General features: G+C 34.8%; 2 protein-coding genes across 2 annotated transcripts; one reads left to right on the top strand and one right to left on the bottom strand.

Moving 5' to 3' along the window:
* Positions 1–3,862: 3,862 nt before the first annotated feature.
* Positions 3,863–7,783, bottom strand: LOC124540747. The gene is made up of 5 exons (XM_047118449.1): positions 7,576–7,783; positions 7,398–7,470; positions 6,613–6,755; positions 5,901–5,977; positions 3,863–4,740 (listed from the first exon to the last, which is right to left on the bottom strand). Exons 1-5 carry the CDS (start codon positions 7,615–7,617, stop codon positions 4,053–4,055), a joined length of 1,023 nt encoding a protein of 340 aa, XP_046974405.1. The 5' UTR covers positions 7,618–7,783; the 3' UTR covers positions 3,863–4,052.
* Positions 7,784–8,080: 297 nt separating this feature from the next.
* Positions 8,081–19,311, top strand: LOC124540785 (puff-specific protein Bx42). The gene is made up of 13 exons (XM_047118502.1): positions 8,081–8,204; positions 8,527–8,678; positions 9,150–9,307; positions 9,618–9,800; positions 10,555–10,634; positions 11,355–11,536; positions 12,276–12,509; positions 13,682–13,841; positions 14,307–14,440; positions 15,169–15,313; positions 15,830–15,923; positions 16,376–16,517; positions 19,104–19,311. The coding sequence occupies exons 1-12, from the start codon at positions 8,188–8,190 to the stop codon at positions 16,508–16,510; spliced, it is 1,674 nt and encodes a 557-aa protein (XP_046974458.1). The 5' UTR covers positions 8,081–8,187; the 3' UTR covers positions 16,511–16,517; positions 19,104–19,311.
* Positions 19,312–21,540: the final 2,229 nt, after the last annotated feature.

Here is a 21,540-nt window from a genome sequence, read left to right as displayed (position 1 = left end):
GTATATTATAATAAAATTTAATCATCCAAATCGCATAGCTGCTTTCGAAGAAACGGTAGGTATGTAATATGTTAGTAAAAACAGGGTTCGTAGAAATCCGATATAGAAATATACAAATGTCAAAATAGTACCTGTGTCATGGACATGAAGATGCGATTTTAAGCTGCATGTGTCTTTATTTTATATTTGATCTTTGGATTGTTTCTTAACGACTACGATGCAGCGCCAAGGAGGGGTCGGAGATGAGAGGCAGAGGAACGTAGCTGGTTACTAACTTGCAAGCTCCTATAATACGGGATATTGAATAATAAATATACAAACAAATTTCATTGGACAGATGAAGAACTTTTGTCTCATTGGTTTTCTTGAAAACTCGAGGTAAATTATTTAAAAATAATTAAACATGGACACTCAGTTTTGTTTGCTTGGAGTTAAGCCTACGTCATGAAATTATGTTCCACGTATTCTTTTCACTGGCTTACCTAGACTTTCTTATAAGATAAAGGATAAGGGCAGGAGAATGATGATGACTTAGACTCTTTAAATAATCATAATTATTTTTATTATAAAAATAATCTGAGTCCTTGATATGCTTGGAGGATCAAATTCACGTAACCTATATCATACAAATATTTATATGGTATAGATGATAAAAAATATTTATAACTACCCCGCAACATACCTATATTAATTGAGCTATAGTCTCTGAATGTTGATTGAGTATATATTGTATTTTGCCATCACAATGTTGATTAGATATATAAACCTCTTACATCAAATTCACATAGCTCAATATTTATTATACGCAGGTAAAGTAAAGTAACAGCCTGTATATTTCCCACTGCTGAGATAAGGCCTTCTCTTCCATTAAGGAGAGGGTTTGGAACATATTCCACCACGCTGTTCCGATGCGGGTTGGTGGAATACACATGTGGAAGAATTTCTATGAAATTTGTCACATGTAGGTTTCCTCACGATGTTTTCCTTCACCGCTGAGCACGAGATGAATTATAAAGACAAATTAAGCACATATATAAAGTGGTGCTTGCCTGGGTATGAATCCGCAATCATCGGTTTGCACGCGTTCTAACCACTGGGCCATCTCAGCTCACGCATCTCAGCTACGCAGGTAATGTTAAGGATTACGTGCTTAGATATTGAGGCCATTAAATATTATACCGGGATCGCGTGATGCGTATGAATCAAAGAGTAATGTAAAGATTTGATAATGCGCATGCGTAAACGCCGGGAATTTTCAAACAAATTGGCCTTCAATTTTTTTTTATTGATATAAGTATTCAATATATTATGGCATGGTTTGGAATATTTCTCTTAATAACGGTAGGAGTACATTATTTTGATGTACTTTTTACGGTTGAACCAGAGTACGCAATGTAAGCGTAAAAAAATGCGTTTATTACAATATCACTTTACATCTCCAAAATTCCGTAGACACATATACCTTCCGTTTAAATCGATCTATCTATTAAAATAATTGGCAATCCCGTCATGTTGTGCATGCACCCTTAGGGTTATAATCTGTTTGATACTATTAATGTTTAAGAAATATTCTCTGTGTGATTGTAACCTGTTGTGTTTGCCTTAATAAATAAATAAATAAATAAAATAATGCATCAACATCCGTTCTGTTGTTATAAAGATTTAAATATACACGAGGACAATCAGACAGCGGAAAGCGATTTCGTTTTATACTATGGTAGTGATGAAAAGTTAAATTAAAAATTTTATTTACAAAAAGACACATCAATTTAATTTGTAAATCTAACAAAGATGTATAGATTTAAATAACCATTTCGTACAAAACACATATGTTATTATGATTATACATATTGTTATACTGAAAATCAAAATAAACTTTATTCAAGTGGGCTTTTACAAGAACTTTCGAATCGTCAATTAACAATTAAGAGAAGCTACCACCGGTTCGGAAAGTAGATTCTACCGAGAAGAACTGGCAAGAGACTCAGTAGTTACTCTTTTTGACTTGTACCTACACCATCAGAAATATATTTAAAGTTAACTTGAAATCTCCATGCGAACAAAAACAATTTTGCCATTTAGAACGTATTATAGTATATTGTAAAGTTTGTATCAGTGATACATTGATGCTTGCAATTACATTGTTTTCGTTGTCATAATTACCTTGTTTCCTGCTAACTGTAAAAAGTAAAGAGATATAATCAGCAAATAATACAATGTCACTTTTTTAACATAAAAAAAGATCATTAATTTACACCAAGAGAACCCAAAATTGACCCTTGGCTTGCATAGTGATTTGAATTTTTCGATTCAATTATCTCTCAGTGAGATCCAAGGCTTTAGCAACGCACGTCGTTTGCGCCATAGATGCTTATTTTTGCGTTTTTGTAGAACGCGCATAAAACATAAACGCGCGTTCGATGCGCGTTCGAAACTTGTTTGATTGCAGTGCAAAAGGGCCAGAGGAGGGAAAGAGGTTGTCTGCATCGAAACCATTGTACAACTGAGGATGAGTTTATGACCTTAAAATGGAAGCTACGAGCGACTACAACGCATCTACATCGATGTATATGTCCGTATAGTCCGTCTCCACGTGCAGAGCTAATACGTGCGTATACGCATATTATCTGCGCGTTTAAAATACGCCATGCGCTCGGGGCCTTAGGGCAGCCATTTTCTTTTTACACTTATAATCGTGTCAAATGAGTGTAGTTAAAATAAAATACAGATTTAATTTCATATATTTATTTTTCGTAGTCAGACTTCTTTTCAGGACTTTCTTTTTTTTAATTCTGATATTAATTTAAAAATCTATTGCTTTCGATAATTTTGTACATAAAGTCAACAGCGATATTACAGATCATATTTTCAGTTTAAAAACATAATAAATGCACATTAATTTAGACTAAAATGACGAGCTTACAAACTATTATTATGTTGTTAATTACATCATAGTCGAGCAGCTTTCCTGGTCTTAATATATAAAATACGTACATACGAATGAGTTTTAATAATATGCTCAATACATGACAATGTATCACTTAGCATTTCATCACTGACCATACAAGCACACAACTGTACAAAAGTATATCATTCATACAAATAACAAAAATAAAGTCCATGCAGATACATACAAAATTATAAGACTCCGTCATACGCACAAACAAACAGATAATGAAACAATAATTAATCTGAAAAAAAAAAAAACTTATAATACATACCTAAATGGTAAACAACTTAATTTCACGATATATGTTATCCAAACAAAAATAAAACTAGTTTCATAAATCGTATTGATTTATTTATGGGGTATTCCCCGTTTCATAATCGTTCTACCGTCAAATAGCAATGCTATGTACTGCGTTCTGGTACGAAGGGCGATTCACCTAGTGTAATTACATTGCAACAAACTAAAAAATAAACTGAGCAATTGATTGATTTCATTTAAAAATAAAATCGGTTAAAGTTCATATTTCGTAATTTTTTTTTACTTGCAACATTTCAAAATGGCGCAACACAGCATAAAATTCCATAACGAAATATAAACCTTTTCTCCAAAATGTACATAAAAAGAATATAAGTTGTCTGTTAGCACTTTCTTCTAAGTTACTTCGACAGCTAAAACGCTACAAAATAACGAAAGTTCTTATTTCAAATCGAATTGGCTTATTTTTATGTCATAAACAGTAGCAGGCGTTAACTAGATGTAACATCAGCTAGTATACAGGCAATGTAAGGTATATATAATGTAACTTACTGCTTCATATAGATTTAAAATGATCAAATGTTTGATCAAACATTGGACCATACACTATTGAGTCAATTTTTTTCAGTTATCCACCAGAATTGATCTATCATTATATGACATTGTCTTAATTCTATGCTTCGTTCAATTTATAATACAGACATTAACTTTGACCCCGTGAAGCGCAGTGACATTAAATACACTCGTACATACATACATAGTATTACTTTGTGACATTATTTGGATAACAAATCTCATGTTTTGATATCACTAAAAACACAACAAAAACACATACTTACAAACTTATTCAGGTATCATAGTCTTCGTCTATTTGTAAATTTCCTGAATTCAATAGATCAATATCAACGTTAGTGGGTACTATCGGTATTTTTATTTCAGCTTTTTTTATTTCAGACTTATTCGACTTGGAATTCTGTCGTTGGATTTTTTTATCGGTTTTAGGAACGCCTACTATACCAGCGACGGCTGTGTCTAAGACTTTTATTTCGGGTTTCGCTAGATTCTTCGTAAAATCTATGTTTAGGATTGGTGTAACGGGCGTTCGGGGTGGCGTGTTATTTTGTTTTTCATCTATGTAGAACATCTTAGGATGATCCGGCTTTGGCACTGGCACTTCGAGTTTCTTGACGGGGTCGACTGGCGTCAAACTGGCGTAACTAGACGTCGACGGTTGCGGGCTCGAATACGTTGGGTTCAGTTTAATCACGCTCTTGTGTTGGACTTCCTCCGTTATCAGAGTCTCTTGGTAGAAGTTCGCGGTGACGACCGGCCTCTCTTCGACTTTCTTCGTTAAATCTATAGCCGAGTCTGACGTGACCGTTTCGTTCCTGGGTTTCGTCTCCGCGTCCATGGATAGAGTCCTTATGAGACTATCTTTTGGTGCTGATAAAATCTGCTGCACTCTTATCTCGGAGCTACTGGAACTGTTCGAGTCTTCTCTGACGACTTTTCTTGGAACCGATGTATCTGAAAATCTGAAGATTTATATATATTAGAATTAGACATACAATTTTTTACAACAACAACAACAGCCTGTAAATTCCCACTGCTGGGCTCAAGGCCTCTTCTCCCTTTGAGGAGAAGGTTTTGGAACATATTCCACCACACTGTTCCAAAGCGGGTTGGTGGAATTCACATGTGACAGAATTTCTATGAAATTTGTCACATGCAGGTTTCCTTACGATGTTTTCCTTCACCGTTGTGCACGAGATGAATTATAAAGACAAATTAAGCACATGTATCTGCGGTGCTTGCCTGGGTTTGAACCCGCAATCATCGGTTAAGATGCACGCGTTCTAACCACTGGGCCATCTCGACTCGACTTCACAATTTTTTAAACATCACCAAAATCAGTGTAGATATATGTCATTTCCTTTAATTAAACCATCATAGTGTCAAATGTCTTTGAAAAGGTATGAATATGCATAGAACACGTATTCTCAAATACTCCTTAGCCATTGAAAGAATATACAACTATAGGAACAGTAACTGCAGGACCACTCTATTTAATGCGCTTCTATTGATAAATGCTTAACAGAAAAACGAAATTAAACTAGCTGGATTTCCCGTGTAACAAGTTCACTATATATAGACCTAGTAAATATAGTCCTAAAAGAGATAAGTATTGGTTCACAATACTTAAAAGTAATAGTTAAAGCCTGTAAATTTGTCACAGCTGGGGTAATAACTCATCTTTTGAGGAGCACAGTAGGAGCATATTCCACAATGCTGCTTCAGTGCGAGTTGGTAGATTCACATGACGCAGAATTTCGTTGAAATAAGACACATGCACATTCCCTCACAATGTTTTCCTTCACCGCCGAGCTTGAGATAATTATAAATAACTTCACAATACTTTTTACTTAATCTATTTCTGTAGCACAATTTGGACATGTCACGTTTTCAACAAAAACCTATTCAGGCTGGCATGCAGGCTTTCTAACTAGCTGGACTTACGATTGAAACATTTCCTTCTTAAAATCAATTTTAGAATACACAAGACGGAGGCAGTAATAACTACAATGAGTATAAGCAGACAAGTAGTATCTATCGTAAGCATTCCATTAAGTCAATTATATGGAGTTTGAATTTTATTTTATGTAACCCGAGCATGTTTTTTATTAAACACACTTACCTAGATGAGTTTGGTGAACTTTCTCCGCTCATTATTTCCCTTTCTTCAGCTGCTGTTACATCAGGTATGTTTTTAACCTGTAACGAATAATTAAACATAATTTGTTAACTTGGTTAACATATTTCAATCACTACAAAAGTAGATAACATGTGTTTAGTTACAAAATCAATTCATTATGATATTATATTGCTTTAATTTTTATTTTATTGAGTAATTGATGCAACCAAAATATACTCTATTTAAGTAAGTCTTTACTATATGCGAAAATATTAAATCCGGGCCTGCCGCAGGTTCAGAGTTAAGATTGTAACAAGAAGCACTAAAACAAGTATATCGGTAGTTTTATAGAAAGAATCAGAAACTTTTGTTCATCAAAATGTTATCCATAATGATAATGCTGAGTATAAGTTACAAAATCAACATATTACTTTATTGAATTAAATGTGTTTGCTTTTGTTTACAATTTAATTTAATAGGTATCTCACAAGCCATCATTATGGTATGTGGTCTTCCCCAGTGGCATTATAAGAACTTATAACCATACATATATACAACCCTTACACAATTCTACCATTGACATTGTATGTTGTGTATAGAACACTGGTTCACAGAACGTAAAACTTTAGCCTACAGACTATATTCATTAAGTAACTGTATACATACAGACGGACAACAAAAATGAATTATATTAGTAATAGGAATAAAATCTCACCAAATCTCGTAGAAAGTCAAATCTTGATTCTGCAAGTATGCACTGTTTCACATGCGACGGGCTCAAGGTCTTGGCATTTCTCTGCATCGTCACTTGCATGGCTTTGCCGAGTAGTGACTCTACAAAAAGTTCTAGGGTACGAGGTGTGGTGATGAAGAAATTGAGTTAAGGAAATTAAAGATATGAAATGATGAACATTAATTTTCACAAAAACTATGTTGCTACAGCAAAGTAAAAATTTTATAAAGTTCCTGTAAGGATCATGTATTTTATAATAGATTTTTCATTCACATATTTGCGAACAAAACAATTTATAAGAAGCAAATTTTTATGAATTAATATTTTTTGTAACTTAATTCTTATTAAAAAAACAAGTATGTAATAACTTTAGCACTGAATAATTCAAACATGTATAAAAACAATAACACATAATTCACCTTATTTTTAATTGTAGATAAAAATCAAACACTTAATACACACAATTATAAATAAAATCACTTGTTATGCCTTTTTTTATACTATGCACGATTTTTAGAAGAGATAAGTACCTAAGAGCTGAGGAGATCAAAATCACAATTCTTTGTTTTGCATACTTTTAAGGTGAATACTGCTCGTATTTACGAAGATAAATATAACTGTGACTCTATTGTCATGTAAAAGTGATGATAGATATGCCAGAAGACATATATCAATACAAATAGTGTCATCTATTAATCTTTCAATGTACATAACAATGTTTGAATATCATACAGAGCGATATTATTAGATTCAATTGGAAAGGATATAAATTATAATTGGCACGGCCTGTGCTACTTTTCCCACCTCTTCATCAGTCTGCATAATCTTCTTAATTCGTCCCTATAAGCAAACAATGTCATGATATCACCGATCTCTAATAGAATTGACAAAAACAACTCCATTTATCTTGTTTTTATGGACGATTCTTGGCTATTTGACACTTACGGCTGGAAATCTAGCATTATATTTTCTTTTCTTCGACGGCATAGCGATAATCCGTTCACTTTAGCACTATTTAATGATTAAAATAGCTCACTTCGCTATACCACTGTAATCCTTCTCGCGCATTTTTGAGGTTATAAAAGGGGGACGTTCGCAGCCTACTTCATTTATATACGAGTCTGACAGTTTTCCACCTCTTTTTACAAACAACTTTTCATTTACATGGCAATAAATTAAATGTATAATCTGTATTCAAAAACAGTGTGACACCAAATTTAATTTATCTAAGTAATTTTATGAAATAAATATAACAATGCCATTTTCAAATTAAAAAATGGGTAAGGTACTTAAAAATAACTTAATTTACAATTTTATTTAAGCTATTGCTTAGGAATTTTGTCGCTGTACAAAATAGTTTAAAATGTAGGTAACTAATAAAATATATTAAAAAAAAACAATATTCGTGATATTACACAATAGGTACAAAATGTCTTTTTTAAAGAGAGAGATTTCTGATTATATTCATTATTACCAATCTGTAATATTGTCTTTGACCCAATTCCATGGTGACATATGTGATATGTCAAATATTATAATCTTTTATCTATCATTAAAATGGCGTCACTGTCGAGGTGTGTTTGTAGTTTTGTCTTTTAAATATACAAAATATTTATTTTTTTCTAATAGCTAGTGTTTATTTTAATACGGCTGTTTTTTAGTTGATATATGTGTCATATGTTTAAAATGTGACGCATTAAAGTTAAATTAAAAAGGGTTATGGATATCACTCAACTATCTCAAACCAAATTCTGCGAAGAAAGTTTTCAGTTTACCATTTATAGTTTAACTTATATATTATAGATTTTAAAATGTGTTTACGGGTTAAATACTTAAACCTTTTAATGTTGCAGAAAGTCAATAATTCAAAAAGACTTTTTATTTTTACACTTCCAGCTTGCTACCAGCTCCTGTTCAGCAAGTATGGGATCGTGATGACGAGTTAAAAGCAAAGCGTGTAGGTAGTGCCTTGGTAGTATCTCAAACTAGCATCCCTCCATATGGCCAAAGGAGGGGATGGGTGCCTCGAGCCGAGGAAGATTTTGGAGGTAAACATGAATTATAAATTGCTGATAAGCCATGTTTCATCGATTTTATTTGTTTAGACATATACAGAGACTATAGCAGCAAGATTTAATGAATAGTCTTTTAAGAATTTAACAATCCCTAGCAATTATATTGTGATTTTGTATATTACATTTTTGGGTTGCGACAACAAAATATTTTTATTGCTTGCTTTATTGCATCATTACATATTATTAATTAATCCAAATTGTTAATCCAAAGTCTGCCTGTTCATTTGCTCAAAAATGCAACATACCTATTAGTATTTAAAATTCATATTATTTTTAATCACAAATATTTTTCATAAATATACAAAGATAGATACCAATGTGACAAGATGTAGGATTAATCTTTTATGAGTTTATCATTGTAATAAACTATTAAATCTAAGCTTAATATAAGTTTTGATTGAATAATAAGTTATAGTATAATAAGATATAAAAATCCTTTTTCAGATGGAGGTGCGTTTCCTGAAATCCATGTGGCTCAATACCCCCTGGGTATGGGAGCCAGGGGAAAGGAGAGTACTTCAAATGCATTGGCCGTACAGCTTGATGAGTCTGGGAGAGTGAAGTACTCAGCTATAGCAAGACAAGGCCATAGTGCTGATAAGGTTTATTTTTATTATTATATCACACTTTTAATCATTTTTTTGGCTTACAAATACTTAGAGTAATATTAAATGCCATCATTATGATTTATAACAGGTGAAATAAAACATGTCATCACGTTTTTCTCTTCTATTGGTTGAACAATTAATTTCATTGTTTTTTTAACAACGCTCAGCTTGATCAATAAAAGTTTTAGGAAATATGAATAGAAATAAATTATTTTCGTAAAATGCAAATATTCACAAATACTCTGTGAATACTAGATATAAATAATTCCAATTTAAATAAAAGTATGTTTGTGTTTTGTTTTAGATAATATATTCAAAACTAACGGATCTGCTACCAGCAGAAGTTTTAGCAGAGGATGATCCGACATTACAGAAGCCAACCGAAGATGACATTCAAGATATAACAGAGAAGACAAAACTGGCATTAGAGAAGATAACAAATGCTAAAATATCTGCTGCCATGCCTGTTAAGGCTGCACCGAAAGCTGTGAGTTGAATTCTTATGCATTATTTTATTGATTGTTTAACTCCTTTTAGTTAGTTAGTCGAGATGGCCCAGTGGTTAGAACGCGTGCATCTTGACCAATGATTGCGGGTTCAAACCCAGGCAAGCACCGCTGATTCATGTGCTTAATTTGTCTTTATAATTCATCTCGTGCTCAGCGGTGAAGGAAAACATAGTGAGGAAACCTGCATGCGACAAATTTCATAGAAATTCTGCCACATGTGTATTCCACCAACCCGCATGGGAACAGCGTGGTGGAATATGTTCCAAACCTTCTCCTCAAAGGGAGAGGAGGCCTTTAGCCCATCAGTGAGAATTTACAGGCTGTTGTTGTTGTTTTTTGTTAACTTCTTTCCTGAAGCAAACTAATTATCAATATAAAATTTACTCAGTAGAATCTTGTGTGATTAGGGTTGATGCCATCCAATGATCTCATATTCTGTTGCTAAACAGCAATTCTTAGTTAAGTTGTATTCTGGTTTGAAGTGTGATATAACCAGTGTAGAGAATGTTATATAAGTTGCTGATAGAGCTTGGTGGAGTATCAGCAAAAAATTTACATTCAAAATAATGTCTTTTACTAAATCCACAATGTGACACTGTATTATTTGAGATCTTGTTAGTTGTCATCTTCAAGGTTAAAGTTCTTTACTGTGTTTTGTGGAATAGGATATATTTTTTTTATTGTTTAGAACTTATAACTATCTAGTGCATTGATAGTACCCTATGTTTACAGGCTCCCGCTCAGTATATACGGTACACACCGGCGCAACAAGGCGGCGCCTTCAATTCTGGCGCCAAACAAAGAGTGATTAGGTTTGTGTTTGAATAAAATTACTAATGCTAGATTGAGCTAGTCAATATTGCCTAGCTTTTAAAGCTGCAGAATTTGAGGTGAAGAACTAGAAATTGATCTTTTATTTTAATGCTCACATATATGAAAAATATGTCAAATCTAGATTGATGCCTGCTATTGAAATTTATTCATATTAAAATCAATATTCATAGTAATCAAATCAAATCAAAATAAACTTTATTCAAGTAGACTTTTACAAGCACTTTTGAATCGTCATTTTACAACCTTACAAGTGAAGCTACCACCGGTTTGGAAAGTAGATTCTACCGAGAAAAACCTGCAAGAAACTCAGTAGTTACTCTTTTTTAACATTTAAAAATACAAAGTCATGTTAGTTAAATACAATTATTTAAATTAATATATCCTGCGTGGAAGTCAACAGATATTAGCTCCACGCTTTTTTTATCATCTATAAAATCTTGTATTGAATAATATGCTTAGCTAATGTTTAGCATGATATTTTATAAGGTGTTGAATTTCTATGTAATTTGTCACATACAGGTTTCCTCACGATGTTTTCCTTCACCGCTGAGCACGAGATGAATTATAAACACAATTAAGCACACATATATATAGTGGTGCTAGCTCGCGTTCCACAAAAAGATACTAAAGAGCTAGTCTAGTTACTATTGGCAGGGAATCCTGAGGGATTAATGAATGGGAAATGTGTGACGTTACAGGATGGTAGAGGCTCAGGCTGACCCCATGGAGCCTCCCCGGTTCCAGATCAACCGCAAGATACCCCGAGCGGCGCCCTCCCCCCCGGCGCCCGTGCTGCACTCCCCCCCGCGACGCGTGTCCGTCAAGCAGCAGCGCGACTGGAAGGTTCCACCCTGTGTCTCTCACTGGAAGAACGCCAAGGGTAAATAAATCTACACTAGGTTTTTTCACTTGATTTTACTTGGTGGCTTTGTGCATGCCCGTCTGGGTAGGTACCACCCACTCACCAGTTATTCTACCGCCAAATAACAGTACTCAGTATTGTTGTGTTCCGGTTTGAAGGGTGAGTGAGCCAGTGTAACTACAGGCACTAGGGACATAAAATCTTAGTTCCCATGGTTGATGGCACATTGACGATGTAAGGAATAGTTAATATTTCTTACAGCGTCATTGTCTATGGGTGATGGTGACCACTTACCATCAGGTGGCCCATATGCTCGTCCGCCAACCTATTCCATAAAAACAAAAAACATCCACACAAACACACATTACCTCTGTGTATTCTGGTAGATTTGTTTATTTGTATATTGGACAAACAGATTAAAATAGAATTTAAAAAGATTCATTAACCAATCCTTACAAAATTCACTTAATCTATGGTTAATTATATCTTTAAAATTTACTATCTACTAAGATGGCTACCCAAAATGAAGTAAATCAATTTATTCATACACACTAATATAATAGTATAAACCATTCTGCTTGCCTAAGATGTCTTGCGTCTGTAAATGTGCTGGTTTATTCACCATTCTAACGACAGCACTGTTATACAGACAGAGGTCCTCTTCTTCAGATCCTCTTCTTACTGTCATCAGAATTGAATTGTCTAAAATATAATTTTTACTATTAGCTTACAAGTTGTAATTGAAACTGTTTTCCAGGATACACAATACCTTTGGATAAGCGTCTAGCCGCGGACGGACGTGGTCTCCAACAAGTGCACATTAACGAGAATTTCTCGAAACTGGCAGAGGCGTTATACATAGCTGATCGTAAAGCCAGGGAGGCTGTCGAAGCGAGAGCGCAGTTGGAGAGGAGATTGGCGCAGAGGGAGAAAGAGAAGAAAGAAGAGCATTTGAGAATGTTGGCTCAAAGGGCAAGAGATCATAGAGCCGGTAAGTGAATCTTTAGTTTTTTTTTGTTTGAATCTGAAATGAGTATTAAAGCTATGAGCAAATCTGTTCTGTGTTGCTTCCGAATATTCTACTTGGTGGTAGGGTTCTGTGCTAGTCCGTCTGGGTAGATACCACTCAGTCATCAGATATTCTACCGCCAAACAACAATACTTGGTATTGTTGTGCTCCAGTTTGGAGGGAGTGAAACTACAGGCACAAGGGACATCTTAGTTCCCAAGTTTGGTGGCGCTTTATCGATGAAAGGAATGGTTAATGTTTCTTACAGCGCCATTGTCTATGGGTTATGGTGACCACTTACCATCAGGAGACCTACATGCTCGTCCGCCAACCAATTGCATAAAAAAAAATTCTTCACCATTATTTTATAGTAGACATTATATACCAAATAGGCTATTTGACAATGCGAAAAATAAATTGTGAATTGTGTAATCAGTGTATATTATGAGTTAAAAAATTGATATTTATTAACGAAAGTTGAAAATAATAGTTAATTTATTCACGTGACACAAAACGCTCCTGATTGGCCGGTCTTATGATGAAGTCACTTTCTTGTAAACATTGCTTTTCTATTTTATGTACCACAGATTAAAATACAGGAAAGTGACGTCACCGACCCCTTTGCAGCGCCATATTGTCCAAGTAGCATTTTTGCGAGCTATTTAAGTATGGAATTTTCAATATGATATTTTTCGGCAAATATGTACTAGAAATAAAAAACACAACTTTCACTGGGTTCCTTAACTCCTACTAAATAATATAAAATGGGTTTTACAACAACAACAACAACAGCCTGTAAATTCCCATTGCTGGGCTAAAGGCCTCCTCTCCCTTAGAGAAGGTTTGGAACATATTCCGCCACGCTGTTCCAATGCGGGTTGGTGGAATACACATGTGGCAGAATTTCTATGAAATTTGTCACATGCAGGTTTCCTCACGATGTTTTCCTTCACCGCCGAGTACGAGATGAATTTAAATTAAGCACATGAATCAGCGGTGCTTGCCTGGGTTTGAACCCACAATCATCGGTTAAGATGCACGCGTTCTAACCACTGGGCCATCTCGACTCCTCAAAATGGATTTTAAAAACTAGTCAAATAGCCTATTATGTAAGTTGTTCATGAGCGTTAATAAGGAATGGTCGTCGTTTGCAGGCATCCGCAGTCCGTCGGAGGGCGCGGCGGATGCGGGGCCGGCGGAGGAGGGCGGGGCTTCGGGCGAGCTGTCGGCGGCCGAGCGGGAGCGCCTGCGCGGCGAGCGACACCGGGAGCGCCAGCGCGACCGCAACCTGGCGCGCGCCGCGCCCGACAAGAGGCACGTGCGCCCCCCCCATGTGTTGCCAGCCTCAAGGCTATCCGTACTAGTTTAGTGTTGCCAGCTTCATCCGTACTAATTTAGTGGGAATCCAGATGTAGCCTTTATTTAGGGGGATTAAAAAACATAAAAAATATTAAATAAATCTATGAATAGAATACGTAGGAGACGAACAAATATGTGCGTTAATAAAAGATAAAAAAAGACTATGTTTGAGGAAAGGAAAGTTAAGAAATAAAAATTTAAAACTTTTGAAATTTTCTGTCGAACAGGTTCAGGGTTTTTTAATCAACATTGAGATTCATTTGAAGGGAATTCGAAATTGGTCTTAGAGGGAGGTTATTGTTGGAGTTGGTATCACTGTGAAAGATTGCAAACCTCCAATCCTTATTTATTTATGGTTCATTAGTGTGGTTAATTTGTCAAGTCTATTACTGTTTTAATGAGAATTAATGTAATTTTCAGATCGAAACTTGTTAAGGAGCGCGAAAGAGACATCTCGGAACAGATAGCATTAGGTCTACCGGCAAAGACAGCCCAGGGCGGAGAGGCCATGTTCGACCAGCGTCTGTTTAATACCAGCAAGGGAATGGACAGCGGTGAGTTTGATTTATTAACTTAGTATCTTACTCTTTGTATTAAGAGATTTCAATTTGTCTTCTTCTTTTCCCAGCCAGTTAGGGTTATTTTTTCATAGAATACGACTCTCATGTAAATAAAGTAAAGTAAAGTAACAGCCTGTAAATTTCCCACTGCTGAGATAAGACCTCCTCTTCCATTAAGAAGAGGGTTTGGAACATATTCCACCATGCTGTTCCAATGCGGGTTGGTGGAATACACATGTGGCAGCATTTCTATGAAATTTGTCACATTCCTCACGATGTTTTCCTTCACCGCCGAGCACGAGATGAATTATAAACACAAATTAAGCACATATATATAGTGGTGCTTGCCGGGGTTTTGAGCCCGCAATCATCGGTTAAGATGCACGCGTTCTAGCCACTGGGCCATCTCAGCTCTCTCATGTAAATAAAAACAGGTTTTTACATATTACTCTTGGTACTGGTTAATTGCCTGTGACATAAGCATTAAACATTATCATTAACAGCCTGTAGATTTTTACTGTTTGGCTAAGAACTCCCACGCTGCTTAAATGCGGGTCGGTGAATTAAAATGTGGCAGAATTTTGTAGAAAATATACATTAAAATCGACTACTAAAAGTTACTTGATAGTTAAACTGATTTCAATGTAATAAACACTAAATAGTACTTTGGATAATATTCCAAATATTCGCTTCATGAAGTTATAAATATATTGTATTTCCAGGGTATGGAGACGACGAAGCGTACAATGTGTACGACAAGGCGTGGCGTAACCAGGATTCAGTGGGGGCGCACATCTACCGGCCCTCGCGGAACGCCGACAAGGATAACTACGGTGGGGATCTGGAAGCCATCGCTAATACTAAACGGTAAGCGTATTGATGTTTTCTATTGACTACACAGTAAAATCATATAGTATAGTGTGTAGCGCAGCTACTTATATATATATGATAATATTTTATATTAATAACTTCCCTTAAAATAGCTACAGTTCTGCTAATGGAACTTAGCCTGACACGCTACCGTGTTTCTAGATGTATATTGCTTTAGTCGTTATTTTTTTTAAGTGAGGCGTTAAAAAACGTTCCATTTTAGTTAATATATTATTTGTTCTAGATTAATCTTAAAGTTGTGTGCCTGGTATTCTGTTTAATTTACCAGTTAGTGTCCTTCAAAAGTTTATAATTTATGCAAGTGTGAATAAGCTTTAAGAAAAATCGATACATAAATTATATTGTTCTTTAAACATTGTGTAATTGTGTAGTTTTTTAATATGCTTGTGTTCTTAAAAGACTTGGTCATCCAAGAATGTGCATGGTATATGTGTATCTAAACAAATTTTTAGATATATTTATCAGTAAGTTTGATTGTTATATATTTTTCAGCTTCGTGGCAGACAAATCCTTCGCTGGCACCAGTAGCAGCAACACCCGTTCCGGACCAGTTCCCTTCGAAAAGGACACGCCCAGAGAGGAGCCTGTACGTAACTTGTTATTGTAACAAACTAGCCTAACTGGTGTTGCCATTGCAATTAATACAACAACAACAGCCTGTAAATTCCCACTGCTGGGCTAAAGGCCTCCTCTCCCTTTGAGGAGAAGGTTTGGAACATATTCCACCACGCTGTTCCAATGCGGGTTGGTGAAATGCACATGTGGCAGAATTTCTATGAAATTTGTCACATGCAGGTTTCCTCACGATGTTTTCCTTCACCGCTGAGCACGAGATGAATTATAAAGACAAATTAAGCACATGAATCAGCGGTGCTTGCCTAGGTTTGAACCCGCAATCATCGGTTAAGATGCACGCGTTCTAACCACTGGGCCATCTCGACTCGCATCGGTGGTTCAGTGGTAGAATGCTCGCCTGCCAATTAATAGATTAAACTTAATTCAAATTAATTATTCATAATTAATTATTTTTGTTTACAGTCCCGCAGTACACAATTGGATGCAGATTTCGATCCGTTCGGTCTGGATCGGTTCTTGAGCGAGGCGAAGAGAGCCGACAAGTCTTCCAGGAAACGAGATCATCACGAACCGCATGCCAAGAAACGAAGGGAATAAATTATAAGTGAGTTATATATTATTAATAAATGCAACGAAAACATTTCAATTTTTTCAAATTAGAATATAAATCATTTATTGGTATGTAACTTGTTTCGGATTAATCACCATTGCTTTTTAATACTAAGTCTGTTTTTGTTTTTAAAAAGACTGCTGAGTTTTTGAGAAAGATTATGAAGACTAGTCAATGGAGAATGTATAGTACGACACAACTTAGATGTAGCTTCGGCAAATTCAGTAAAACCGATTACTGCCGATTTATATCCCTATCGCGCCATTCGACGGTATGGATTCTCACGTCAGTTCAACCCAAGAAAGCAAGTGCATCGATTTACGTGTCTAATTGACGAATATATTAATTAGGTCATATGATATTACAAGTTATTACGTTTGTGTAAAGATCATATTCACATAAGAAATAAATATTGATAATTTGGGATAGTGTACTTAATTCAGACGAATTTTGTCAAAGCTACATCTATTGTGTCGTACTATATATACCTTATTATCTTTATGACCATCGGTTGAGGAGTTAACACGTTCAGTGCCAGCGTCAAGCCTAGCGTGTTCATGCGAATTTCTATAGCCACGCCGCGAACACGCTAGGCTTGTTCTAAGAATTTCAGTGATATCTTAAAAACTAGGCTAAATTATTCATTCAAACTAATTGTGTGCAATCTTCAAGCGATAAGCTACTGAGTTTTTAAGTGGCCCGTTAAAATTAATATATTTTTTTATTTTAGAAAAAAAATGTCTTTTGTAATGCCGGCGACACGCTAGGCTTGTTCACTTATTAAGGATAATCATAGATTGTCAAACTGTTTTTTCAACAAACCACATTTTATTTATGGCTTATTTGGTTACAATTGAACTAATTTTGTTATTGTTTTCTCAAATTTGCGGAACTTTGTTACATTTTTTTTTGTACAAATATCTATTATTATAAAAATTTATACACCTTTGTAGTAAAACTATATAAGCCGTAATTCTGCCATTCCTATTTAATGACAAAGTTTATAGTAAATTGTCTTACTTTGTGTTATGTTGATACTGATACTGATTATGTATTACAAGTACCTATATGTTAGTTCGATTAATCATTAACTACCACATACATACACCAAATATATAAAATTAAACACTAAATAAGGCTGATTTACCTTAAAAATGTAAACTCATGTCAACTTCAAATTCGTGTTACAAGAATTGAAGTAATTAAACAATAAAACGAGTTTTAGTCCAAGATTTTTAGATATCCGCTCTGCATAAAATCCTTCTACGTGATTTTTCGATTGGATTATGTCGGAGGGTGCCCCCCAAGTATAAAACCGAGTTTCTGTCGTCCGAAACCGCGAGCGTTAGCCGCCATCTTGGAAAACGTTTTTTTTGCATATATCTCGGAAACGGTAAGTTTTACGTCAAAAACCAAAGAGATCTTTCTTGTAGAAAACAAAATTTCCCACCTCTTTCATACCAAACTTTTCCTTCTATTGTTGATATTTTCCGAGATATTTAAGTAAATAAAAACCAAATTATTTGTTTTTGTAAAGTAAATCAATAATTTTTGTATAAAATTAGTAAAAAAAGTGTGTACAAAAAGTTTTATATAAAATTAGTAGAAAATTTCATGCTCTCCGACCTAATCCAATCGAAAAAACACGTAGAAGGATTTTATGTAGAGCGGACCGATTTTTGGTGCTAAAATTCCTGGACTATTTAGCTTACAAGAAGCTTGATTATTTTTTAATTATTTGTTTATTAATTATTACTTATTTAATTGTTCTTTATTATTATATATCAAGACATGTGCACCGAATCGATATCCTATGACCTTTGAACATTTCTAGCAACTAATAAGAAAGTGAACGAAACAAGTGAGATAAAAATTGATTTTAGAAATTAATAAGTATGTATTAGAGAAAACAAAAAAAAAGAAGGTGGATTTTTATGGACATTTTATGAAGCGAAATTTAAACTCTGTTTTAATTTGTATTGAAAGTTCTATTTTATTTTATTTGATTATACCTTGCTACTTTCAAACTGACCCGCGTCATTTGCAGGGATACAACAGTAGATAACAGGTAACAGTAGATATCATGAACAATTTTTTTATTGAAATACGAACTAAATCATAACGCGATAAAAAGTATATATCAAATTCGACACCAATATAAATATGATATGTGGGAATTTATTAAAAAGTTTTACAACCACTGATTACATTATGATGTTTACTTACCATAAAAGCGGTTTTTTGACATAATCCAGGATAAAACACTGACAACATTATTCTAAACACCTTAATTATTGCATAACACAAGAAATATTAACTAACAAAGACCGTTTTAACAAAAAAACAATAATTTTTTTGTTCCTGTGCCAGTGGACACGCTACGCTTGTCCATACAATTTATCTTGCGATGCCGGGGACACGCTTAGCGTGTTCGCGGCATTATGTATGCCGGCATCGCTATAAGCATAGGAAAAATTTAGGTGGCAGTGGACGTGTTAAGACGTGAAAGCATAACAAATATATAAACAATCTCACTTTCGAAATATATAATTATTTATTAACTTTTTTTTTTATTTTCAGGTACAAATTGCATGTGTTCGTTAGTTGCAAGTGTAGCCTTAAGGGATTTCGTTATGTTCATTCGCATAGTTATTGTCTGATCTTTTAAAGTCGTAATGCTAGTAAATATTTCATTATCATTTGTTTTAATTTGATTTTGTATTTAGATTAAGTTGTTTTTAGGTAAACTGTACATTATGTAGATTTGTAATAAAGTAATCACTAAGAATGTTGGTGTTTTATTTATTTTTTATATTACTAATTATGAAACGGATTTACTTATATATATTATAATATATATTATAGGTACTAACTATATTATATATTATAGGTAAATTTGGTTTATTGCTGTCAAAAAACTCAAACCTCAACGCCTATTGGTACCGTCAGCAACGCTATCCTTGTATATTTACTTTGTATTTACATTTTGAGTGAGTCAAATTATAGAAGTTTTTTTAAGGATGTATGCTTATTTGTAAAATATTGTAACTGTTATTATGCAATATATATACCGACGAGAATATAATTTTAAAATGAAAGTTGATATATTACACGACGACGATGGTCCAACCTTCCAGTCGGTACAGTTTAAGAATTTCTAATTATATATATAGCAGCGCAGTAAATACTTTAATTTAGTTAATGTTTGTTAGTGAAACAAAAATATAAATAAATGCACGTTATAAAAATGTTACTATAATCTAGTATAATCTACTATTGACAAAAATACTATTAACAAACAAATACAATTATATTTAATAAAAATAACAACAACATAAAACAATACTTTAAACATGCAACTCAAATCAATCTTTTTATCCTCTGTCTCAACTAATATGGCTGTCGCCTGCCCGCTTGTCAGATATCTTCCGTAACGTTTCGTCGTATGTCCGGTGACGTCACTTCATTTTCGTTCAACACGGCCTCTCCTGACATGAGAACGTCCTCGTTCTCTTTTCTTGAATTAGGCTGTACTTCTCTGCTAGGACCCGCTCCTGACGATGTACTAGGTTGAACACCTTCAGTTCCAGTAACTTAATCTTTAGTGGTCTCATCATCTGATGAGACTGACCTACAGAAAAAAAAATATAAAACATCTTAGAAAATAAATTAGGCTGTGAATCTCTTCCTTTTAACAAGTGAGAAAGAGGCACAACGTGAAGCGTATCTCACAAACTAAACATAAGGGAGGAAGCACGACGTGAGGCTATCCCAAATGTACGAGATAGAGGCACGACGTGAAGCATATCTCAAAAACAAAACATAAGGGAGGAAGCACGACGTGAGGCTATCCCAAATGCACGAGATAGAGGCACAACGTGAAGCATATCTCAAAAACAAAACATAAGGGAGGAAGCACGACGTGAGGCTATCCCAAATGCACGAGATAGAGGCACGACGTGAAGCATATCTCAAAAACAAAACATAAGGGAGGAAGCACGACGTGAGGCTATCCCAAATGTACGAGATAGAGGCACGACGTGAAGCATATCTCAAAAACAAAACATAAGGGAGGAAGCACGACGTGAGGCTATCCCAAATGCACGAGATAGAGGCACGACGTGAAGCATATCTCAAAAACAAAACATAAGGGAGGAAGCACGACGTGAGGCTATCCCAAATGTACGAGATAGAGGCACGACGTGAAGCATATCTCAGGTACATAAGACAGAGGCACAACGTGAAGCATGTCTTTTACTTACTTTCAAAATATGAAACCAGGTGTCAGGAGTCCACTCGCCTCACCAAGGAACCATAAACTCAGCATCCGCTCAAGAGGACTTCCCATAAGAGCCGACCAATAGCTCGAATTCATACCGCCACTTTTGTTGACGTACTAAAGTATTCTAATGCTCTCTTATTATTTGAAGGATGAAATTGTAAAAGCACCGCAACATACCCAATTGCACTTGCATTAGTGTGGACATCAATTGGTAACTTCGAATCATAGATCGCGACAGTAGGTTCATTAGTGAAATATTGAATAATTTTTTTCGAGCGCGTTCTTGATCATCTCCCCAGATAAAGAAAACATCTTGCAAGCATGTTTTGTCTGAACGTTCGGCTGTACCTGACCCTGAATAACTGTCTAAGAAAGGAACACTTTCGTAAATTAATACAAAATCCGGCATGTGTTAAATTATTCAGTACGTTAAATACATAAAACATATAACAATAAATCGCTTCTTAATTGTGTTACTCAAAATAAATACTTAGTCTATGTCGATGATAAAATCGATATAGACTAAGACTTTGCCAGATTTGAGGTGTTGACGAAGTTTGTTAGAAATTATTCGCTGATATATAATCAGGGCATTTGTTAAACCGATATAGGACTCACATAGTCAGAACCAACGCCTAAGGAAGACTGTAAGTTCGAATTTACTGGCTCCTTAATTTTAAGTTGAATGGACTTAGTACCTGTTTTGACAGTTGAAGTTGCAGTTTCCGTTATAAA

The sequence above is a fragment of the Vanessa cardui genome, chromosome 26 (genome assembly GCF_905220365.1).
Source record: "Vanessa cardui chromosome 26, ilVanCard2.1, whole genome shotgun sequence".
NCBI lineage: Eukaryota > Metazoa > Arthropoda > Insecta > Lepidoptera > Nymphalidae > Vanessa > Vanessa cardui.
This window is presented reverse-complemented; position numbering and strand designations above follow the sequence as displayed.